Source organism: Lipotes vexillifer, unplaced genomic scaffold (genome assembly GCF_000442215.2).
Source record: "Lipotes vexillifer unplaced genomic scaffold, Lipotes_vexillifer_v1.1 scaffold1417, whole genome shotgun sequence".
Lineage (NCBI taxonomy): Eukaryota > Metazoa > Chordata > Mammalia > Artiodactyla > Lipotidae > Lipotes > Lipotes vexillifer.
This window is the reverse complement of record NW_006778171.1, coordinates 355,066-380,365: the sequence shown is the minus strand read 5'-3', so window position 1 is coordinate 380,365 and position 25,300 is coordinate 355,066. Positions and strand designations below refer to the sequence as shown.

At 43.8% G+C, this 25,300-nt stretch overlaps 1 protein-coding gene across 1 annotated transcript in view; it reads right to left on the bottom strand.

Annotated features, from left to right (window-relative positions):
• Positions 1-12,118: 12,118 nt before the first annotated feature.
• LYAR (Ly1 antibody reactive) overlaps positions 12,119-25,300 on the bottom strand; it is an 18,449-nt gene continuing 5,267 nt past the window's right edge. Inside the window, exons 3-9 of the mRNA XM_007451504.1 lie at positions 23,870-23,984; positions 20,688-20,795; positions 20,487-20,570; positions 16,857-17,289; positions 15,860-15,946; positions 12,932-13,017; positions 12,119-12,434 (exon numbers count right to left, since the gene is read on the bottom strand). Coding sequence (XP_007451566.1) covers positions 12,300-12,434; positions 12,932-13,017; positions 15,860-15,946; positions 16,857-17,289; positions 20,487-20,570; positions 20,688-20,795; positions 23,870-23,984 — 1,048 coding nt within the window. The 3' untranslated portion in view covers positions 12,119-12,299. The remainder of the gene's footprint in view (positions 12,435-12,931; positions 13,018-15,859; positions 15,947-16,856; positions 17,290-20,486; positions 20,571-20,687; positions 20,796-23,869; positions 23,985-25,300) is intronic.

Here is a 25,300-nt window from a genome sequence, read left to right as displayed (position 1 = left end):
CAACAAAAAGAATAAAATACCTAGGAATAAACCTACCTAAGGAGGTAGAAGACCTGTACTCAGAAAACTATAAGACACTGATGAAAGAAACCGAAGATGACACAAACAGATGGAGAGATATACCATGTTCTTGGATTGGAAGAATCAATATTGTGAAAATGACTATACTACCCAAAGCAATCCACAGATTCAATGCAATCACTATAAAATTACCAATGGCATTTTTACAGAACTGGAACAAAAAATCTTAAAATTTGTATGGAGACACAGAAGACCCTGAATAGCCAAAGCAATCTTGAGGGGAAAAAGAAAAAAAACGGAACTGGAGGAATCAGACTCCCTGACTTCAGAGTATACTAAAAAGCTACAGTAATCAAGACAATATGGTACTGGCACAGAAACAGAAATATAGATCAACGGAACAGGAGAGAAAGCCCAGAGATAAACCCATGCACCTGTGGTCAACTAATGTATGACAAAGGAGGCAAGTATATAAAATGGAGAAAAGACAGTCTCTTCCATAAGTTGTGCTGGGAAAACTGGACAGCTACACGTAAAAGAATGAAATTAGAACACTCCTTAACACCGTACACAAAAATAAACTCAAAATCGATCAAAGACCTAAATGTAAGACCAGACACTATAAAACTCTTAGAGAAAAACATAGGAAGAACACTCTTTGACGTAAATCACAGGAAGATCTTTTTTGACCCACATCCTAGAGTAATGGAAATAAAAACAAAAATAAAGAAATGGAACCTAATGAAACTTAAAAGCTTTTGCCCAGCAAAGGAAACTATAAATAAGACGAAAAGACAACCCTCAGAATGGGAGAAAATACTTGCAAACGAATCAACAAAGGAGTAATCTCCAAAATATTTAAAGAGCTCATGCAGCTCAATATTAGAAAAACAAACAACTCAATCCAAAAATGGGCAGAAGACCTAAATAGACATTTCTCCAAAGAAGACATACAGATGGCCAAGAAGCACATGAAAAGCTGCTCATCATCACTAATTATTAGAGAAATGAAAATCAAAACTGCAATGAGGTATCACCTCACGCCAGTTAGAATGGGCATCATCAGAAAATCTGCAAACAACAAATGCTGGAGAGGGTATGGAGAAAAGGGAACCCTCTTGCACTGTTGATGGGAATGTAAAGTGATACAGCCACTATGCAGAACAGTATGGAGGTTCCTTAAAAAACTAAAACTAGAATTACCATATGACCCAGCAACCCCACTACCGGGCATATACCCCAGAGAAGACCATAATTCAAAAAGACACATGCACCCCAATGTTCATTGCAGCATTATTTACAATAGCCAGGTCACAGAAGCAACCTAAATGCCCATCGACAGACGTATGGATAAAGAAGATGTGGTACTTACATACAATGGAATATTACTCAGCCATAAAAAGGAACAAAATTGGGTCATTTGTAGAGACGTGGATGGACGTAGAGACTGTCATACGGAGTGAAGTAAGTCACAAAGAGGAAAACAAATATCGTATATTAACGCATATATGTGGAATCTAGAAAAATGGTACAGATGAACCAGTTTGCAAGGCAGAAATACACACACGGATGTAGAGAACAAACATATGGACACAAAGCGGGGAAAGCAGGAGGGCAGGGTGGTGGTGGTGGGAGGAATTCGGAGATTGGGATTGACATATATACACTGATATGTATAAAATAGATAACTAATAGGAACCTGCTGTATAAAAGATAAATTAAATTAAATTTAAAAATACATGCAAAGTGCTTAGTACAGTGCCTGGCCCATAGAAAACTCTCAGTAAGTCTTTTTAATTGAAGTATAGTTGATTTACAATGTTGTGTGTGTTTCTGGTGTACAGCAAAGTGATTCAGTTATACATATATATATCGTGTATATATATATATATATATATATATATATATATTCTTTTTCAAATTCTCATCCATTATGGTTTATTACAGAATATTGAATATAGTTCCCCCAGTAAGTCTTAGCTGTTATGCTTATCTATTGCTGAGACTTCACAGATTTCTGAGCCAAAAAGAGAAAGATTTTTGTTTTTCAAATGCATGCTAATTTGAGCGGGTTTCTGTTACTTGCAACACTGAGGCCCGACCGATACCACCCGATTCTCCCGTTGTACCATGTACCTGCCCCCATTGGTCCCTAGCTGGACTGCAAGTGCCACCAAGAGTGACTTCACACATGTGAAGCCCTTAGAAAAGCACCTGACATGTGAAAAATGCTCAGTAATGTTAATATCCATCACTTGGGATACTGTAACCAAAAGTGGGGTCCAGCCACTCGCTGCTCAAAAGCCAATAAAGAGGCAAGGTTGGTGGAAAGGAAAGTTTGCTTTATGTCAGATGCCGGCAACCGGGGGAGGGGATGGGGCAGACGGCTGTCCACAGGCCCACTGCCCCCCATGCACACAATCAGGGGGCAAGAGCTTTTCTAAGTGGAGGGAGGGGGCTACGTGCAGAAACGGCACAGTCAGCTCCGACAGTCATCTGGAAACTGGTCACGCGGTGGTCTGATCAGCGTCATCTTGATTGTTTTAAGTACAGATGATCTTCAGTTCCAGGGTCGGTTTGTTCCCATTTATTTGAGGCCAATTCTCAGAATTATAGGCAGGCTGAGGACATGGGGCAGCTTATGTCATGGCTACAGTCTGGTCATCGTGTAGTTAACTTCTACCTGGTAGGGGTTTCAGGATCTACAAAACAGCTCGCAGGATATGGCTGAGAATATTATCTATAGCCCTCAAGGAGGAACTAAATGTCCTCAATAAAGCAAGTCTTCCGGGGAGCAGTTCAGTGTTCAGCCTCTCAATACCGGCCAGGATGCACGAGATAGGTCATCAACACCAAGAAGCGTTTATTCAGCACGTATTGGTATGTGGTGCTAGGTTCCGTTCAGATCAAAGAGAACAATCTAGACATGGCCCTTTCCTAGCCGTACCTTTCAATACACACAGAATGATAATGATCCCCGTCAACGCTATGGGCCTCTTTGGTTTATAAAGACCTTTCAGCAACTCAGTGAATTAGGTAGGGAAGGTATGAAAATTATTTTCATTTTAGAGGTGAAGGAACCTCAGAAAAGTTAAGTGTCTTGCCCAAGGTCACACAGCTCGTAAGGGTCAAAGATCCATTTCAGAGCAGGAATCGCACACTCAAAGGGGTAAATGAAGAAGCTGCAATGAAAGGATTCTTTAACAAGCTAGGGGCAGGGCTAAGGGAACTGACAGTGGACTAGGAAGCAACCCTGAGTGTTATGGGTTGAAGTGTGTCCGTCAAAGATGCTTTGTTGAAGCCCTAGCCACCAGTACCTCAGAATGTGACCTTATCTGGAAATAGGGTCATTGCGGATGTAATTAGCAAAGATGAGATTATCCTGGAGAAGGGTGGGCTTAATCCAAAGTGACTATTGTCCTTATACGAAGAAGAGAGACACAGAGAGGCAAGGGGACAATGCTCTGTGACCAGGAAGGCAGAGACTGATGTACTGCGTATACTGGGAGCCCAGGAGCGCAGAGGAGCTTGGAGGAGCGCCAGGATCGCCAACCCGCCACCAGAAGCCAGGAGGGAAGAATGGATTCTCTTCCACAGGCTTCAGAGGGAGCTCCGCCCTGCCATCACTTCAATTTTGAACTTCTAGCCTCCAGAACTGTGGGAGAATGCATTTCTATTGTTTTAAAAAATAAATAAAGTGAGTCACATGAATTCTCTGGTTTCCTGGTGCATCTAAAAGTTACGTTTACACTATGCTGTAGTTTATTAAGTGTGCAATAGCATTATGTCTAAAAAAAGCAAAGTACATACCTGAATTTTAAAATGCAAGACAAAAAATTACAATAGTAACATGAAAGATCACCGATCACAATAACAAATATAATAATAATGAAAAAGTTTGAACTATGGCGAGAATTACCAAAATGTGACAGAGACACAAGGTGAGCAAATGCTCTTGGGAGAATGGCACCGATAGACTTGCCTGATGCAGGATTGCCACAAACCTTCAATTTGTAAAAAATGCAAATGTCTGCAAATTACAATAAAACGAGGTTTGAGTGTGATTGAACTACCCATTTGGCAGTTTAATTGTACTTGCTGAGTGAATACCTAGTTTCCCAGAGTGTAAAGGTCTCTGCCAAGACTCACGGCTAGTGAAGTGGAGCTGGGATTTGAACCCACGGAGGTTTAGGCTCCCAGCCTAAGCACTGAGCTGCCGTGCTAATGACTCAGAGCTTCTCAGAACAGAAGCTGTGGAAAAGTCAGAGTGCCCGGAGGGCTCATTCTTGCCGAATGCTGGCTCCCTGGTGCCAGACTCCCTCATCCTGTTAGAAACCCAGAAGGGAACATGTGGTGACCTGGTTGCCCCTTCCCTACCCAAACCGTGGCAGGCATTGCTAATAGAAAACAGCATTTCTTCCCCTTCCTAAGAGAGGGATAAGGCCTCAAAATCCTCAAGAACACCAGAAAACCACCCGCAATTAACTGGAGTTGATAGGTCAGATACAATCTATTTGCTGTTATTAGCTTGAGGGCTTGGGACATGCCAGACACCAGTACAGAATGCTAGCTGGGGACTGCTTTTATATCGGTAAGAATCTTCGTGTCATTCCCTAAAAGACTCACTTCACTCATCTAGATGAACTGAAAATCACTAAAGTAAATATGCCAACATACATATATTAAACAGAATCCATAGGGAGACCCCCCTGCCAACCTTAGGAAAATCAAGGTGTTTCACGGTTTTGTATTGGTGGGCAAATCCTGATCACAAAGGTTCAGCTGGGTTCTGTGACCTCCCCTTGGGCATCACGTCCACCAGCATGGCCACAACTCCTGAGGAACCTGCAGGCCCTCAGGTTAAGAAAACTGAACAAGGGGGAGAAAACACCAGCCTGGCAACAGAGAGGGGGGGTGGGGGGAGGGATAAATTAGGAGATCGGGATTAACATATACACACTACTAGATATAAAATAGATAACCAACAAGGACCTACTGTATAGCACAGGGAACTATACTCAATATTTTGTAATAACCTATATATAACCTATATATACAGGTTATTAACATATATATACATATAAAACTGAATCACTGTGCTGTACACCTGAAACTAACACGATATTGTAAATCAACTTAAAAAAAAAAAAAAAAAGACTGGCGATGGAGAGCAGAACTGGCTGCAAGGGAAGGGCGGCCACACCAGGAAACCCAGCATCGGGCTGGATGAAACTGGAAGACGGATATTAGGGACCTACACACAGTACCTGCCACCACGACAATGCTTTGGAACCACCGTCTCTCCTTCCAGACCCACTATTCTCAAACATCCTCATACAGTAGAGCACCAAACACTTTTGGGGGATATCATGAAATATGGATAAATTAAGCAAAAAATAACCAAGTGCTATAAAAGTTTATGCCAGCTTTCAGAGCATCTAAACTAGAATCAAGTGGTGACAAGGGCCAAGAAGCTTAAGAAATTTTATGCAGGGACACCTTAAAATTGAGAAAATTCTATTACCTTAAACTTTTTCTAAAACTGAGAGACTGCCGTTTAAATTTTAGCTGTAAAATACCTCTCTGTTCAGGATAAAATTGGTTGGAGCAGAGCTATCCTATTACATTACTATTAGTATCCCGATGTAAACTTGATGCCAGATCCCAAGAGCAACGCTGTTCAAACTACCCAGTAGGACTGAGTCTTTACCTACCTTTGATCTACAGTGGAGAAATCTAATATATGGACGACCACAGGCTGCCAACAGAAGTTGGCCTGAGGTCACCAGGAAGGCACAGCAGCAAAGGTCGTATTTCAGCAGCTCACAATACTGGCTCTGTGGCCAAACAATGGCCTGACCTTCCCAGCGATGTCTGACCTTTCAACTCTGACAAACACATGTATTTACTCAGCAATTACAATTTAAGTTACTAAAAGGGCAGTTTAATCACTTATATCAAAGGGAATAAATTAAAGCTTCCCTGGACCCCAGAAGAAAAAAAGCTACATTAGCCTTTGACCTCTGAAACAAAGAAACTTCTCTTTTTCACCAGGGCATACAGTGGTTTCTCCAAAATCCTCACTGTCTGTAACCAAGACAGACAGGAGGAGGGTTCAGCCCCAAATTGCAAGTTAAAAAATCTAAAATCTAAAAGGACAGTCGTAGAGTATCTAAGTAGCTGTCATTTTTTAAGCTGAGGGAAATTGCTATTCTGATTTATTTTTAACATCATTCGAGACTGAAATCTGAAAACTTGGAGATGACATTTTCCAGTTTCATAATCTAGTGGTAACCCCCCAGGGATTTAAGAGCTATTTAGAGGAGCTCGATACAGAGATAGAAATTTGAATATTCAATTTCAGCACATTTTGGGGCAAAATAAACACATATCCCCTCACACACTGAGGGTGGCAGTGCAAACTGGGAAAAGCACCCTGGAAAACTGTTTGGCTGTATCTATTACAGCTGGTATCCACCTGATGATTCAGCAGTTCCACTCCAAGGCAGGCACTCAGCAGAAATGAGAAAGCGTATGTACCAGTATATGTGTAGATGTTGATTTCATTGGACATTCAGCTGCCCTCCCCTGCCCCCGCCCCACAGGAAAAGCTGAACATCTCATTGACAGTAGAATGGAGAAATACTGTACAGCAATAAAGACAGCATAAGCTCCTGTTACAAAGCAACATGGACGAATCTCATGGAATCTTTTTTTTAAAAATAAATTTATTTATTTATCTATCTACTGGCCGTGTTGGGTCTTCCTTGCTGTGCGTGGGCTTTCTCTAGTTGCAGCGAGCGGGGGCTGCTCTTCGTTGTGGTGCGGGGGCTTCTCATTGTCGTGGCTTGTCTTGTGCACAGCATGGGCTCTAGGCACGCGGGCTTCAGCAGTTGTGACGCACGCGGGTTCAGTAGCTGTGGCTCGCGGGCTCCTGAGCGCAGGCTCAGTAGTTGTGGCGCACGGGCTTAGTTGCTCTGTGGCAGGTGGGATCCTCCCGGGCCAGGGCTCGAACCCGTGTCCCCTGCATCGGCAGGCGGATTCTCAACCACTGCGCCACCAGGGAAGTCCTCTCATGGGATCTTAAGTGAAAGAAGCCAGACACCAAAGGGTACATGCCCTATGATTCCATTTACATAAAATTCAAAACCAGGCTAAATCAATCCATGCTGACAGAAGTAAGGATATGCTTACCCTTCGGCTAAAGAGTCTATTTCTTTGATTTGGGTAGTAACGGCATTTAAGTGTGTGCACTCTGTGAAATGCTTTGAGCTGTCCATGCAAGTTTTTATGTTTCTGTATGTATAGACTTCAATAGAAAGCTTTTATCAAAAATACAGGTTTGTGTGACAGTCTTATGGCTGTATCTGTATCTTGAAAAATGATTATATATAACTGAAAACTAGAGTATTACTTCAGAATTAAAGTGGATTTCTACATTAAAACATGCTGCCTTACTGCTCGGTTTGGCCACTGTGGTTCTTTTTGCTTTAACAGTCCAGTCACTTGGACAGCCATGTGCTGGAAAAAAGCAAGGTATCTAGAGGATGTGGCCTCTCCCTGGAGCCAGTGCCTCAGACAATCCATGGTCGACAGTGCAGTCTGGGCAGACTTCACACACCGGAAGACGAAATATTATCAGATACTTACTACGTGCCGGACACCTCATGCACAATATTTTAATTTCACTCTGTCTACCCTAGGAAGGCAGTATTAATAGACAAAACCCCTGAGGTTCAGGGAGGCTACATAACCTGCCCTTGGCTAATAAGATGAAGTCAGATTCAATGTCAAGTCTCCTTCTGGCACATGGAGCCCTGTCTAGCATTTACCGCCTCCCACTGCCTCCCTTGTGGGTGGGAATGAGAGTCAGGGTGAAAGTAGGTGATGTTGCCGAAATTCGGCCACTGTTCACCAGTGACAAATAGAAACGCAGCCACAGTTTGGGGTGAAGTAGGAAAGAATAGCTTTATTGCTTTGCCAGGCAAAGGGGGCCACGGCAGGCTGACACCCTCAAGACTGCGTGTTTCCCACTGGAGGGTGTAGTGAGGGGTCTTACAGTGTTCAAGGAGCAGGACATGATCAGCTCATGGACGTTCTTCTGATCGGTTGGTGGTGAAGTAATCAGGAATCAGCATCATCAACCTTCAGGTTCCAACGGGTTTGGGGTCTACGTGGCTTGTGGGCAGCATACAGTTAATTTCTTCCACCTGGTGAGGGTTTTAGTCTGCAGAACAGCTCAAAGGACATGGCTCAGAATATTATCTACAGTCCTTGAGGAAGAACTTGACTTTGTTTAATGGCTAAAGTATGATTATTTTGTCCTGCCTGACTGTTTTCCTTTCTTTCTGCATTTTCTCACTTCTCTGATTAAATTTATTCTTTGACTAAAGTTTTTCTAAGACAAAAGGCAGGCGGAGGATGTGGGTGGGGATCTCTTTCGGGAAGGCCTCACAGGGTCCTCCTTACAGTGAGGTGCCAAGAGTAAGAGAAAGATGACCCGAGCCCGCAAGGAGTTAGTAAATACCTGTCACTCAATCCAGAGGGCCAGTAATAACCTAACGGCCTCCATCCCCACCCTAGGCGGAATGACTCCCTCCCCCTCTGGGTGTACCTTACAACTGGTTCATCCGCAGGACTTCCTTACTGTGCTTGCCTTGAGGTTGTCTGTCTCCCTCTCCCTGAAGACAGGGCAGAGCCTGGCCCAGGGTGGGCACTCTGGAATTATCTCATTAGTCCCTGTGACTTAGAATAATTTTAACAGCAAGAGGGCTTAGAGCAGAACTGCAGGCTCTGAGGGTACTGGAGGATTCGGGTCCAAACATATGTTTGTGAGGAAAGGCAAAAATCAGTGCACACAACTTCCCAACAGAATCTCCTTAATTGTGAAATCCCACCGCATGCTTATGATCAATGATTCCTCTTCCGAACCTGAAAGGGGCGAGGTTCTCACGTGTACCAACTCTTCTGCCAAAATCCAGCTTACTTGAGAGAGAACGAGGATTAACTACACAACCCACCTCCTGCCCATGTGTCATTTAGGAATCCACATGAAGTTAGCACTGCTGTACCTAGGAAATGAGACACACAATACGCTTTCCTTGGCTAAGGAGAAAAGAAACTTAGAAGGCCTATTCTAGCCATCTTGAAAGCTTAATTAGAAGAAGGGATAAAGGCTGAACGTACGCTGAGTTCCAAGTAACCACAAAGTACTGGTAAGTACATATAAAATGCCTTTTCTCCTACCTGAGCATAACTGATCTCTTAATTTCCTTCCACAAGGAAGCAGTTATAATCTTAAGAGTGCTATGGTGTTATGGTTCTATATCCAGGTAAAAGTCAACAATATACAATTATCTACTTTATGCTGGAGTCCAGTTTCATCACCGAGACAGGGCAGGGGGCACTGATTTCTTAAACTACTGATTTCTTAAAACTTTCCTTATTCAACTGCAAAAGTGCTATCTAAAAGAAAACAATCTACACCAAATATTGCTTCTTCTTTTTCTTTTTCTCCCCAAGTCCTAGAAATCTATTTCGGAAAAGAGAGGAAATTCAGGCCTCTTTGATACTGGATTGGCCAACAAGCCTGTTCACGTTTTTCTGTAAGATGTTATGGATAGACCCGAACGAACTTTTTGGCCAACCCAATACCATCAAAGTAAATTGTTTTAATAGGACCTGATCAGCTCAAGGTTTAACTCTGAAAGAAAAATGACATGTTTAGAAGGATAATACAATAACTTTTTAAGGATATTCATAAAAATTTGCAGACCTGTTACAATGCCATTAACCTTGACTTTTATTAGTTTATTCTTACAACCACCCTGTGAGGTGGGTTTAAACAGAGAACTAGGAACACGGTCTTTGAAAGCCTCTTTTTTCTTACTTCACACCGAGGTAACAAACCACTCGTACCTGCCTGGAGCAAGATTAACCTGGGGAAACTTGAGTGGTTTTTGCAATTTTTCAACTTTCTCCACCTAAATGCCCCCTGTCTTCAGCTGCTTGAACATTCAGACTTCTGCATCAGCACAAGTCTGGCTGTCACAGCCAATCAGAAGAAAGGGCAGCCCTGGGTTCACTCCTGCTTGGCCTCCCTTTCACTGTTCTGAGCCTCAGTTTCCTCATCAGACTGAAAAACGCCTTGTGTGTCTGACATAAAGGAGGACCCCAGCTGGCAACACGTCCTAATCTTTTGGCAGGCAGAATACCGCCCACCTTCTCCCAAATCCTATTTGTAAACAGCATCACAGAAAATGGCCAGTGCATACAGTTGACAAATACCAGGAGTGCCAGAAAGGAAGGTATCAAAAAAAAATTTTTTTAAGTGTGTCAAAATGCATGCCTGGCAGGTTTGGGGAAACCCAAGTGCCAGACCCATCAGACCAGCATAGGGACAGGCGGAACATGGTAGAATTCAATCTTACACTCAACTTAGACAAAATGAAGCTGTAAAGCCCAAAACAAATGTCATTAGATTGGTTCCAAAGTCCCCAGAGTTCCAATATCATCTGTGTTTGAGTTCAAGTCAGGCAGGCAATTGCCAAAACCAAAGGGTGGTCTCTGTGCTAAGACCTTGGGAAGGATCTGTAGATTGTGCTTTGCAGCCAGAGCCACGGGACGAACTACAGGCATGGGGAGACGTTCCTGCCACCAACTGCAGATTCCAACGAAGAGACCTGCCCATGACACTGACCATCAGAATCGCCATTTGCTGGCCTTGTTTCATCTTCGTAGAGCTCAAGGGAGCTGAGGGGCTACCTCCTCCGGCCCAATGTTCTGCTAGCATTCTGGAACAGCCTTAAACACATGACAGTAAAACTGACGGAAAAATAAAAATCAAACACAAATCCTGAAATACTGTGGTGCTTGTGCTTGTAGTACCCACAGGGAGTAGTGCTGTAGCCCCACCCCCATCCCCGGAGGACGACGGTGCTTGCTTCTGCTCCCTGGAGTGCTCGGACAGGGACGTCCTGGACTGGACTCAGGGCTCTGCTTTGTCCCTCTGTGTGTTCTGGGTCAAGCTTCACTTTCCCACTTTTTCCCCCCTTTGCTTCCAAAACATCTAAAGCCTCTCGTGGCTCAGAAACTGTTCCTGCTAACAGTAGCGATGGCAACCACTGAATGGGTGTCTCTGGGCTTAGGTACGGTGTTGTGAGCTTTACACAAATTAGTCCCTTCACTCACAACCCAAGAGGGACCTTTACTGTTCCACTGTCCAGATGAAAAGAGTGAGGTTCAGAGCAGTTAACTATGAAGGGACCAAGCCAGGGCCTGATTCTAAAGCCCGGGTCCTCATTGCTCCTGACACAGTGCCACTGAATCCCGCCATGACACAGCAGCACATCCCCAAATCAGAACAGAACACAGTGCAAGTGCAGGAGGAAAGCTGCCTCATCTGGGACTCAGAGGCTCACAGCGTATCTCCGTCTGCCCTGTTGGCCCCCTGCTCCTATTTAATGCCCCCCCCAATCCTTTTAACACTTGTTCCATGCCCCATTCTCGCTTTCACCTGTAGTAAGAGGTATTAACGATGATAGTTAACACTGGTTAAAGGGGTGATTCTTACCACACACATCAGCTGTGAAGGGACTTGTGGGCAAAACCTACTCAAATATCAAAGAGCGGCCTGGCTCTCCTCCTGCACAATAAGCTAGGATTTAGAGGACCAGTTCTGAAAGCATGTCAATCCAACTGGAGCACCGAATAATGGATTCAGTTTCAAACGAGCTGGTTCCCTGTACCTGGTCACAGGCCACACCCCAAAATCTAGTCACCGACAAATCTGCCATCTGTGGCCGAAGATGGACTGGGCCAGAGTGGCTGGGCCAAACTGTTACAGAGAAACCCCCTCTAAAGGGCAGAACTTCTGGCTGGGCAAGGATTATGACACACAAAAGACTGTTTCGACTGTTCCTGGACGAAATACTACAATTCACATGCACATTAAACCATGCAAAAAACTAACCCACAAGACCCTCTAATTGAAAATGTGTAGACGTGATGTAGTTAGAACAACTGCTTTCTAGTCTGACCAAGTTATTTTTTGACCTGTCACATTTAAAAATATTTTCACTACCACAAATTTAGAACCTGGGACAAGAATATATTTTATTTTCTCACATAAGTTCTACCAAAAATATATATTTTTTCTTAACTTAAAAATACAGCTTTGGAAAGCAAAGTGTGAGTTGTTATAATCATTACATGTTTTACAAACAGTTGTGAAAGGGGAAGATCGACAGGATGGATTCGATTTTTCAATATAAAAATGTTCATTTTAAAAGCTTGACCTTGTCCTTTACTAACTTCAGGGTGGGGTTCTTGCCGATTTTCTTGTGAAAGACGAGCAGGAGCTCCTCTTCAGACTTGTGATGTTCGTCTGTCACTGCATAATACTGAGCTAAAACCTTCACAAAGGAAAACAGCTGTCAAATGGGTGTATTTGTCCTGAAAACTGACCTACAATGTTCTTTCTCTGACCCACAATAAGGCCAACAGTGACAAGTGAAAGAACCCAGGTACTGGTTACACAAGGGTGTCCTGCTCGTGACAATTCATGTAGCTGTACACGTGTGAGCACCTGGCTGCGTGTTTCAGACACTGATAAAAAGTTACGATGAGAAAAAACCATTGTTGTGCAATAATCAAAAGACAGCCACATATCTAGAGCAGTGATTTTCATATTTAATGTAGGCACCGCTCTGGCTGAGGAAGTGTGGATGGGGTCTGGCTCCATCCCTTCCCCACAAGCCCTGAGGGGCTAAAAGGAGCAACTTGAAAGTCACTGAGACACACACATACACACTACAGTATTTCAGATTCAGAAAAACAGAACAAAACTGTACATTTTAAAATAAAGAATGGATTCTCCCCAGCTTATATATACCTGGTTCATACTTCATACCTTTTTCCTTAGCTTTTTGATGGTTATTTCGTTGTCTGGGGCCTGTTTCAGAACTGCTTTAATAGTTCCCTTCCAGTTGAATTTACCTACGATATAGAGAATTCTATGTAAAACACTGTATTTTGTTGTACTACCAAAAGGGTTACGAAACCATTTCTGCGCCATCTATTTGCTGCTACTCAGGAGTGAAGAAGCCCAGAATGGACAGGATGCCACAGTCCCGTGCTGCAGACACCTGGCCCGCCCAGTCACAGCGGCCGAGAAGTGCTGACTACCATCCACACAACTCATTCTTAGAGTGAGCAGGTTAACTAAGTACCATTAAGTACCACCATCCTATAAAAAGACAGGGCTTGTATCTAATGAGCTTAAGATTTACTAAGGAACCACTAAGATCAAGGGGCTTTCTAAGCACAGTAAGCAAGGCAAAGATGAGCAAAAGGAGCTGAACCTTGAACCAGAGAGGACAGAGGACAGCCACAAATAATTACTGTCCGCAGGTTAGGACTCATCTAGGGAACCTCTGCTTCTGGGAAGACGAAGACACGTAGGCTGAAGATACATAATGCTAATGAAAGAAATCAAAGATTTAAATACACAGAAAGACGTGCTATGTTCATGGCATAGAAGACTCAACACAGTAAAGTGATCAATTCTCCCCAGATTGATATACAGGTATAATGCAATTCCTATATAAATCACAGCAAGATTCTTTGCAGACGTAGGCAAGATTATTCTAAATCTTCTAATTTTGAAAAAGAATAAAGCGAGAGGAATAAGCCTACCCAATTTCAAAACTTTGGATATAACTACTCTAGTCTAGAATGTGCGGTGGAGGGACGGATACACAAACCAATGAAACAAAACCCAGAACAGAACTACACAAATATGCCCAACAGATATTTGACAAAGGTGCAAAAGCAATTCACTGAGGGAAAAGACAGCCTTTTCAACAAATGGTGTGGACCAACTGGACGCTGATGAGCAAAGAAATGAACCTTGAACCAAGTCTCATACCTCATAAAAATTAACTCAAAATGGATCATGGACTCGGGTGGAAAAATCTAAAACTGTAAGACATTTCGGAAAAAACAGAAAAAAAGTCTTTGGGATTTAGGGCTGGCAAAGAGAGTTCTTAGATGACATCAGAAGTATCATCTCTTAAAGGAAAAACTGACAAAATGAGGCTTCATCAAAATCAAAAACTTTTGCTCTACAAAAAGATACTGTTAAGAGGATAAAAAGACAAGCTACAGACTGAAAAAAAACTTGCAAACCACATATCTCACAAAGGACTAGTGTTTAGAATAAAGAACTCTCAAATCTCAACAGATAAAAAAATAAAAAATCAAACAATCCAATTAGAAAATGGGCAAAGAACGAGAACAGACAATTTAATGAAGAGACAGACAAATGGGAAATAAGTACATGAAGAGATAGTCAACGTCATTAGGGATACACAAATTAAAACCACTATGAGCTATTACTACATACCCACTAAAATGGCTAAAACAAAAAATAGTAACACCAAACGTTGGCCAGGGTGTGGGGAACCTGGACCCCTCACACATTGCTGGTGGGAATATTAAATGGTACAGCCACTCTCGAGGAAGCTGGCAGTTTCTTAAAAAACGAAACCTGCAACTACCGTAGTAGACAGCCATTGCACTCCTGAACATTTATTCCAGAAAACATGACACATGTCCACAGGAAAACCTGTACATGAACTTTATTCATAATAACCGTGAACTGGAAATAACCCAGATGTCTGTCAGCAGATGAATGGATAACCAAATTGTGGTACATTCACACCAGGCCACTGCTCACAATGAAGAGGAATGGATTATTGAGATGTGCAGCAACCTGGATCAATCTCCTGAGAATAATGCTGAGTGAAAAGAGCCAATCTCAAAAGGCTACATACTAAATGATGCCATTTATGTCACATTCTGAAATTATAAAATTATAGAAATGGAGAGGTAAACGGAGAGGTAAATGGAGGTAAACGGACAGTGTTGACCTCTGGGGTAAAGGAGGGGGTGGGGCGAGAGGAAAGTGGGTGTGGCTATAAGAGGGCAGCAGGAGGGTCCTCGAGGGGACGGGAATGTTTGTCTCTTGACTGTACGAGGTCAACAGCCCAGTGGCGTTCTGTCCTACAGTTGTGTGAGGTATCAGCCTCGAAGGAAATGGGGTAAAGGCTACAGAAGGATCCGTGAGTCTGTATCATTTCTTACAACTGCACGTGAATCTACAATTATCTCAAAACTGAAAATTTAACTTAATAAAAAAAAGAGGAACTTCACATAATCAAAGTTACAAGCTAAGAAATCTAACCCAACTTGGGCAGTTATTGAAGTTCTGTGAATAAAGTCTTGATTGCCATCGAGTCCTCGGGCCTGTTCTTGACTGACAGGACCCTAGGGAGTGCTCTAGGCCTGAGCAGTGGGAACAGCTCTGCGGAGGGGGCAGCGTTTAAGAGGGACCTTGGAGCTGACAAGTGCGCACTCTGGCTGAGGGACGCGGTGGCCGTGGGGCTCCGGGCGCGGGGACAGCCGGGACAGACCCAGAGACGGGAGGAGGAACAGCAAAGCCCGGCTGGACCTCAGGGTACTTGTAGGAGAGGATGAGAGGCAGGGACAAGGAAGCAGGGAGAGCGAACAGGGCCTCAGAATCAGGGTTTATTTTAAGCTCCAAAGATAACACATGCTGCCAATCCAGACAGCTTTACATTCCATCCTCAAAGCTGGACAGACCCTGTACGACCAACTCACACAGCTCTCGCTCATTACTTAGCAGTCACACCCTAGAGAACGGATTTTGCTTCAAGTTCTTCCACGTGCCTCCGGGGGTCACGACCATCGGACGGGCCCAGCTCTCCTCCTCCCCCAGCCTAAAGAGGGCAGAGCTTCTAAATGACGGCAGCCATACCTTTTGCAGGAGCCTCATGGTTTTCCGGATCTCCATCCCCAGAATGTCCCGGGAGCTTAATCTTTTTCTTCTTAGAATCTGCTTCAACTAAGTAATTAGAAAGATTTTAAAAAATATTTTGCATTTATACTAGCGGCTACCATTTAATGAGAGGCCTACATGGCCAGGCCCCTCACATCCATCACCCTGCTCATTCCCCAAGCACCCCAGCCCCGTGGGGTTTCTCCTCCAAGGCAGATGACAAAATGGGCAGTTGCGAGGTGATGGCACCTGCCCAGACTAAGCCCAGGACAGCCTGATCCCAAACCTTATGCTCTTTGCCTTACGTGGTTCAAAATGCAAGGTCTAACAGATTTTAGACATCCCAAACTCACAGCTTAAAAAGTATTTAACAGGGGCTTCCCTGGTGGCGCAGTGATTAAGAATCCGCCTGCCGGGCTTCCCTGGTGGCGTAGTGGTTGAGAGTCCGCCTGCCGATGCAGGGGACGTGGGTTCGTGCCCCGTCCGGGAAGATCCCACATGCCGCAGAGCGGCTGGGCCCGTGAGCCGTGGCCGCTGGGCCTGCGCGTCCGGAGCCTGTGCTCCGCAACGGGAGAGGCCACAACAGTGAGAGGCCCGCGTACCGCAAAAAGAAAAGAATCCACCTGCCAAAGCAGGGGACACGGGTTCGAGCCCTCGTCCAGGAAGATCCCACATGCCGTGGAGCAACTAAGCCCGTGCGCCACAACTACTGGGCCTGTGCTCTAGAGCCTGTGCGCCACAACTGCTGAAGCCCGAGCACCTAGAGCCCGTGCTCCGCAACAAGAGAAGCCACCGCAATGAGAAGCTCGTGCACCACGATGAAGAGGAGCCCCTGCTCGCCGCAACTTGAGAAAGCTGGCCCGCAGCAACGAAGACCCAATGCAGCCAAAGATAAACAAAAATAAATAAATACATTTGTAAAAAAAACAAAAAACAAAAGAAAAAACAAACCGTGGAGCATAAGCTAGCCACAAACCTTCCAAATGCTTCTGCTTTCTTTTCCCTAGACTGGTTTTTGTCTCCCCTTCCCGCTCCGCGCCTCCATCCACCGCCCCGTCCTGGGTGCGCTCAGCCTTGTTCCTCTTCCTCTGGCTCTTCTTCCCTGCAGAGCCGGCGGCCTCGAAGACGGCCTCCCCTGCAGCCTCCTGCTCGGCCTCCTGTCCTGCTTTGCGCTTCTTAGGCTTCTGACTCTTTGAATTCTCTTGGTGGTTTTCTAATTTTAGTTCTTTCTTTTCCTTTTTTCTCTTCTTCTGCCGTCCTTCCTTCCTTTCTCTCTTATTCTTCTTCGTCTCTGCTGGCTCTTCCACACTGTCATTTGCTTTGGAGGACGCGACCTTGGCGTTGTTCTCTGCACATGGTTTGGCCGCTTGCTCCAGCGGCTGCGGATCTTGCCCCTTACTGACTGGTTCCTTATTATTAAGCGAAACCAAGAAACACATAAATACTCATTCCAGACACATATCATCTCAGTTATCTACTGAATAAATTCTTCTAAGGAAACTGCTATTACTTACCATTTTACAACTGTGACCTCCCCCCACCGCAAAATAGTTAACATGTGGCAGTAAGTATACAAAAATGGAAAAAACTACCCACAGCCCACATTCCTCTCTGCACTTAACATTTTCATTCCACTGGAAAAGTGAAGAATCCGTATGCCACGTAAAAGCCAGACCTTTAATTCTGGCTCGCTATTTGCCTTTTAGGTAGAAGATGAGCATGTAGGTGTGGCAGAAACCACCAGGTTTATGCATCTGCAGACCTGGGTTCAAGTTCCAGCTCTGTTCATTACTAGCCAGGTAACTCAGGGCAAGTTATTTACCTGCTCCAAACCTTATTTCCTCATCTGTGAAAAGAAAGCTAGCGATATCTACCTGATACAGTTCATGTACGAATAAAATGAGAAAAGCGATGCTCAATAAAGCAGCCAGATGTACGGGAAGAGTTTTGTAAACTACTGAGTACTAGACAGAGGTGCTGTTATCATCATCAGTGTTTAGATTGATGGTTACCCTTAGCGGACAGTCAGGGACACCTAGACAGAGTATAAAGTGGTGAGTAAGGGACCATGGAAATGTGAGCTGGAATAAGATAAACTTCCCATTTACTGCACCACCTTATTCAAACCAGCACCCAGATTGTTTTAAAAAATGACTTCAGCATAGCCAGCCCCATTGCCTGCTGTCCTCTGACGACAAACAAGGCCTGCCCTTTCTCAAGAGAGGATGTGGAGCAATTCACTGAACTGCTCAGGGAGCCCTGATGCATCTGGACGGACAGGGCCAAGGTCAGTGCTGGTGGCTCCGGGGCTGCTGCAGGTGTGGTGGACAGTCCGAGGTCAGGGCCCACGTTCCATCTCTGTTAGTTAACGGCCAGGTGACTGGCACAAGTCACCGCAGTCCTCCTCCTTTGAGAGGCGAGGCCACAAGGGGGGAATGCTGCCCCCAACCTGGACCAAATGAAGGACTGGCTTTCACTGACAAACAAGAACTCTACTGAGCTCCTGCCTCAGGCAACCCTTAATGCCCAGCCCCCGGCTCAAAGAGTAGCATTTAGGATATTCATACTAAAGATTAAACTAAGTAGTCGGAGTTTTCTCAGCAGCAGTTCAGACAAGTCAAGTCGTCCATGTACATGCGGGGGAGGCAGGGGAGGAGCTCAGAAAGGATCTCAGGAGAAAGAGGGACACCCTGTCCTACAAGCTCCTCCCTAGGGTACGGTGTGTAGCGAGCATGATCACACCAGGGTCTGAGCGCCGCAGCCCCGAGACCGGCCCGTTCAGCTAAGTCTCCAGCTGCTGCCTCGCCTCCACTTCCAAACCAATCCCCCAGCTGCTGGAAGAAGGTGGGGAGAGGGAGGGGAGAGAGCGAGGAAAGGAAGGAGAGAGGGAGACACACATTCACCGGCCCAGCAGCCACTCAATAAATGAGCGAACAAATTCACTCCCCATCTACTTCGTCCTTCATTCCAGGCTCTCCTCCGACGTGGTCCCCTCAGGGACGACGTCACCGACTCTCTCCTGACAGAGCACCCTCCTTTACTCTCTGCCCCGTCTCCTGCCTCCCATTGCTTCCTGGCCCGTATCACCACCTGACCCCATAGCATCAACCCTTATACACAGCTGTCTGTCTGTCTCCCCCACTAGAATACAGCTCTCTGGAGGGCAGGACTTGGGCCTGAGGATGGCTGCGTCCACAGTGACCCGGTGAGATGCACACCAGGGTACAGAGAGTGTTGCAGCTGAGAAGAATATAAAGCCTCCAGCCCAACACCTCCGGGGCCTCTGAACTGTTTGCACCACAATCTCCAGGCACGTGCTGGGACATTTACTGCACAAAGGCAATGCACTAACAAGCCTCGTTTTACAGAGCTCAGAGTTTACCACAAGCTGCTTACTGGTTATTTTATTTAATTCTTAGTATGTTCACAGCTTTAAAAAGGAAAGTGGAAAACACTTTTTTTTTGAACTCTGGAGTTAAACTAAGTAATTTTAAACTTTTGATTCTTAGTTAAAATGTAAATAACCTTTAAAAAGCAGGTGCCACATAACTGCCAATTAAATGATTGGTTATAAGGTTTCAAAGGCCTAGTTTGTATGTTTGGAGACAAACGCTAGATATACTGCCAAGAGAAAGTTTCATTTTTATCCCAATCTGTGGCCAAAACTATTCTCTCTACATAAAAAAGCAAATCAATTGCTGACAAGGTAACTAGAATAAAAGACCAGTCAGACCCCACTGTATTTTTTTGAAACGCTAACAATATGTCTCCAGATGGGACTTAAGCTCCAAGTAGGAGCTAAGTGCAACTGAATTAATGAGAAAAGTGTTTAACAATGTAACCAAGAATGTGCCTACAAGATATCAAAGTAAGACTCTCTGCATGTGTATTCCACGTCTGGGGCCTCTCTGATAAAACCATTTTGACTGAAGGTGGTTGACTCATTTACTCCAATGACTCCTCCGTCCAGCAGAAGGAAGGAGACCAGCACTTACCAAGTGCCCCCCACCTGCTGGGCATGAGCTGGGATGCCTGTATGCCCTCATTTGCCTTCCGTGACCCCTCACCCCACACCTAAAAGAACACCTAGTCACCCTCTCTGTCCTCACCCTGTTTATTTTTCTTGGTGGCACTATCACACCTGAGATATTTTCTATTTTTTGTTTGGGGCCTGACACACATCAGGTACCCAGTAAAGTATTGAGTATAAATACCCACTTTTATTTAAGATAAGGAAACTCAGGCTCAGAGAGGTTAAATAACATGCTCAAGATCAAACGCTTGGCAAACAGCACAGCAGGGATTCAAACCAGGTCTGTCAGAAACCCGAAGGTCCTGTTCTTTCTAACACTTCCCGCTGCCTGATTTCTAAGCGGATCAATTCATGTTAGCTGGTACCATTATCAAACATTGGGATTAAATACCTTTCTCTGCACAATAAGGAAATCTTCTCTGCAGTGCACTGTTTATTCCTTCCCATTAATGAAGGCACAGAGAGGCTCTCTGAAAAAGAAGGCTGTCTTGACCTCCAAAAATAAGACATTCCCATTTCATTATTACCAATCATTTTTGCCACACTGCAAGTCTAGAGTGAGATCTGACTTACATGGCTGGAAGCTTCAGAAAAGATATTCCACACCTGCTCCAGGATGGATTCATTGTGAACTTTTAAACTGTTCTTCATCCAATTCTGTATGGGAAAAAAAAGAAAAAAAAGCCACTTATCCCATATTTTGACAGGTATACATAAGCTGTCACCAATAGGCCCATATCCCTTCCATTCAAGGAAGTCATATCAAATACATACCTGAAATTTCGCCCTTTTCCTGGGAACGTTGTCAAAACCACTAATTTGCCCTAAAAGTTCCCTCACTTTGGGGCCGACATTGGGTCTCTTTATTAATTCATTAATTTTCTACAAAAAACGAAGATAAAACAAAAACAATAAATAATTGACAGATGAGTTTCATGAAAGTCAAACTAGAGTGTTCACACTTCACGTACTGATTTTGTATTAATGTCTATGTTTACAAATTCAACATAGTACTGAAAGTCCACAGCAATTAGGCAAGAAATAAAAAGCATCCACATTGGAAAGAAGTAAAATAATCTCTGTTCGCAGATAACATAGTCTTACATGGTGCAAACCCAAAAGATTCCACAAAAATAATCTTCAGGGCCAGTTAACAAGTTCAGCAGTTACAGGATACAAAATCAACACTCAGAAATCAAGTTGCATTTATATACACTAACAGTAAACAAATCGAAAAAGAAATTAAGAAAACAATTCCATTTATAATACCATCAAAACGAATAAAATGCTTAGGAACAAACTAAACCAACCAAGGGGGTGAAAGACATATACTGAAAACTACAAAACACTGCTGAGAGAAATTAAAGACACAAATAAATGGAAAGATATCCCATGTCCATGAATTGAAGACAATATTATTAAGATGTCAGTACTACCCAAAGAGAGCTACAGATTCAAATGTAATCCCTATCAAAAAATGAAAAAGTTCTGGAGATAGATGGTGGTGATGGTTGCACAACATTGTGAATGCACTTAGTTGTATATACTTTAAAATGGTAAACTATATGTCATGTATAAGCTATCACAATTTTTAAAAACTGAAAGAAAAAAATATAAACAAACCAAAAGTGATCAAAAGAATAAGACAAAAGTGGATATTCTAGGAACTAGGGAATAAATTTAAGATCGGACAATATTAAAATCGAACAAACAAACATGACATAGCAAGAACAGAGATGAAAAATAAATAAGTGATCTAGAGAAAGGGCTTATGGCAATCACAGTGAAGGCAGAGAATAAAGGTAATTATTAAAGTTAGGGAGATGGCAATCCATAAGAAAGATTGTCACTTATGAGCCAACAAATAAAGACAAATAATGCAGTTAAACAAATATAGTGCAGGAAAGGGTCCCTGCCTTAGGGAAGAACTGCAGCTATATATAAACAGACCAGAAAAAAAACTGATACAGGATACAAAGAGGATAAGGCACCCAGGCAGAAAAACAAATCAAGAAAGCATGAACAAGGAAGAAGTCAGGCTAGCTCAGCACTGGCCAGAGCCGCGTGCTGAACCAGAGGAGAAGCGTACCAGAGACCGACTTTGGAGGAAAACACTGAGATCCATGCCAAATAGGGTATTTCTCCCTGACCCACTATCCACTCTCCGTGTGTAAGCACAGAGACATCGGGAAGGATGCTCGGTGAACATTAACACTGATGGGATTCCAAAATTCAATCTTTAAAAATGGAGAATTTAAGGATTTAAGGAAAAGAATAAATACCCAAATCCATGTCTGTTGGACAGGTCGCAGCAGGACCTGTGCACTCTCCCAGCAGACCACATTCGGTCTCAGGTGTCTGCTAACGATGCCAGCTAGGGAGCTACAGAGGACTCAGATGGGGAGCGGACTGGTGCACCAGGACAGAATCTGGAACAAAGTCCTCGACCTCTAGCACGGCTGCTGAAGCCTGACAGTTTAGAACAAGGGTGGGCAAACCTTTTCTGAAAAGATTTGAGGCTTTGCAGACCATTCAGTTTCTGTCCTAACTACTCAGTGCAGTCCTTGTAGCACTAAAGCAACCACAGACAATGTGTAAACAAATGGGTATGGCTAGGTGCCAATAAAACTTTACAAAGAGGTGGTGGGCCGGATCTGATCTGTGGGCTGTACTTTGCTGACCTCTGCTCTAGAGGATTTCATTCAAGATGTGATGTCAACAGACACAGAACTCACACACCAGGTACCTCCAGCTCAGGGGCCTAGGAATGTCATCTGGTACTCAGGGAGAGCAGACATAGGGCCCCAAAGTATGGCTGATGGCCACCAGCCCAAATATCTCAGTTAAGACAAGGGGTCTCACTAGCTTCTCAATCTGCACTGGCAGACTTTGTTAGTCCTTCGTGAACTGATTTTCCCTCCCAGGAGTTTTCTAACTCAGTAAGCTAGTCAATATCAGAAAAAGTCACATTTAAACTCTGTCATCAGAGAGTAACTAGTTATTTGATTTCCAGGAAAATACAGTTTCCATACAGACGACATTTGTCTTTTCATCCTCCTACCTTCCTTTCTGAATCTTTCCTCCTGCTACTCTTCTGTAAATGGTGAATAACATACTGGAAATTATACCTCAGTAAACTAGGGATTTCATTGCTTTTGCCACTTTTATAATGTAGGCTTTCACTTTATTTTAGAAGTAGAAAATTCCTCACATTTATGAAAACATCTCTGTTTTGCCCTACTCTGATGACAGACATCACAGCTTAACATAGTTTGAGTTATAAAAGTTGCATCATCACTAGATGCAGATACAGATTAGGAAGCTTCCTTTCGGTTTCGTAGCCAAGGGAAAGTCAGTGAGAATTTGGAAATATTTTTGCAAGAGATCTGCAAAACGTGTAGATTAAAGACAAAATACACTGCAGTTGCACTGAAGGAGAAATAAAGAGCTTTATCCTAAGACGTGATGTTTCTGGGTCTTGCCTGCACGGATGATAACATTTATTCTTGGTTTCTTAGGTGTCCCAAGAAAGTAGAAGATGTCAGATGAAGCTTCTTGATGAATTAGAAAGATCTTACAGGGCTTCCCTGGTGGCGCAGTGGTTAAGAATCCGCCCGCCAATGCAGGGGACACGGGTTCGAGCCCTGGTCCGGGAAGATCACACATGTTGCAGAGCAACTAAGCCCATGCACCACAACTACCGAGCCCGCGCACCTAGAGCCCATGCTCCGCAACAACAGAAGCCACCGCAATGAGAAGCCTGTACACCGCAATGAAGAGTAGCCCCCGCTCTCCGCAACTAGAAGCAGCCCACGTGCAGCAACGAAGACCCAATGCAGCCAAAAATAAATAAAAATAAAAATAAATTAAAAAAAAAACAAAACAGTTGAAGTCTTTAAAAAAAGAAAGAGATACAGTCCAAGTAAAATAATAATAATTTAAAAAAAAGACCTTACCTGAATCCACGCCTGCTGTTTAACATCACCTTTGTGGGTTTTACCTTCATACCCTTTGCCACCATACTTCTGATCTTCGCTTATGCATTTCACATGGTTTTTATAGTCGTCACCCCTTAAAGTGAGAAAGTTCCACCGTTAGATTGATTCTCAAATTGGAGTCTCTGTCTAAAGCTAGCACGCTGCCCCAGCCTTCTGTCGTCCACACTTACATTCACATCTGTGCTCTGCACAGCCATCCCACCTCTTTCACTTACTATACTGGTAACCTCCTGGTCACATCACATTTTCCCTCTTCCCAACTGTTCAAAACCCACCACCAAACTTTCCACCCATTTTTATATACACATGTCTTAAGATCAAATTGATAGGCAGCATTTTTTTTTTTAGTCATATGTGAATATGTACTAAATAAAAAAGAAAAGAATTCTCTACAACAGGGTGGCTTTATCTTAAATTACAAAACCTGTAGGACTTCCTGGTACTATAGTAGGCAATCAATAATCAGCTATAGACTAAGTTAAAAGGTGGTGTGAAATGGTGGTATCAGGTCACAAAAAAGATCTAGGAGTCTTGGAAAAAAAGGAAACTCGATTCTGGCTCAAACGATCTTTCTGAAGCTCTCTGGGGTCCTCAGGGAAAAAACGTGGGGACAAGGTTGAGGGCAAAGTCCCCTAAGGAGAAACCACCCAATTTTCACCTGTTCTATATATCCCTCCTCCTAGGATTAGGTATGAACGAAGACTTTAGCAGTTTCCAAACTTTTTTTTTTTCTTTTTTAAAATATTTAGAAAGAAATTAAAAGGGACTGTCAGCAAATATCCCCCAAATGTCATAGAGGCCATTAGGGCAGATGCACCAAAAATGACCTTTTTACTTAAACCCTCTGAAGCTGAAGGGAATCAGTATGAGGCTGAGGTTGGCCAACTACAAACGACCCTCCCGAAGAAACAGTGGACGAGCAAGATCCGTCCTGCCCCCTCCCCTCAGTCCTCCCCTTTCCAGAGACCCTCTCAGTGGAAGCACCTGACACATGGGGGGCCAGGAGCTTCACTGCCACCATCACCGCCGATTTTCTAGGGAGGGCCGAGCCTCTTCTCCCAGATAGCTCCTCTACTGCGAATTAATAAATTCATTTTCCGGTCTACAAATCCATTTCTTCACTGTGACCAGCACACCACACCCCTGAAACCCTACTCCAAGTGGTCACCTCCCTGGGTCTGGTAACGGTGCCAAGGACACAACAGCAAGTGTCACAGACTGATCAGATTATGACCGAACCCATAATCCCCTTTCCCTGAGTCTTCTCTTTAAATCACCCTTAAAAGGCAAATGGTCTTGTAAGGCACTTTTAATTTTTTTTCTTAATTTCTTTCAAATTTGCTGCCTCTTGCTTATTCTTTTTTTTTTTTTTTTTTTTCGGCTTTTTGG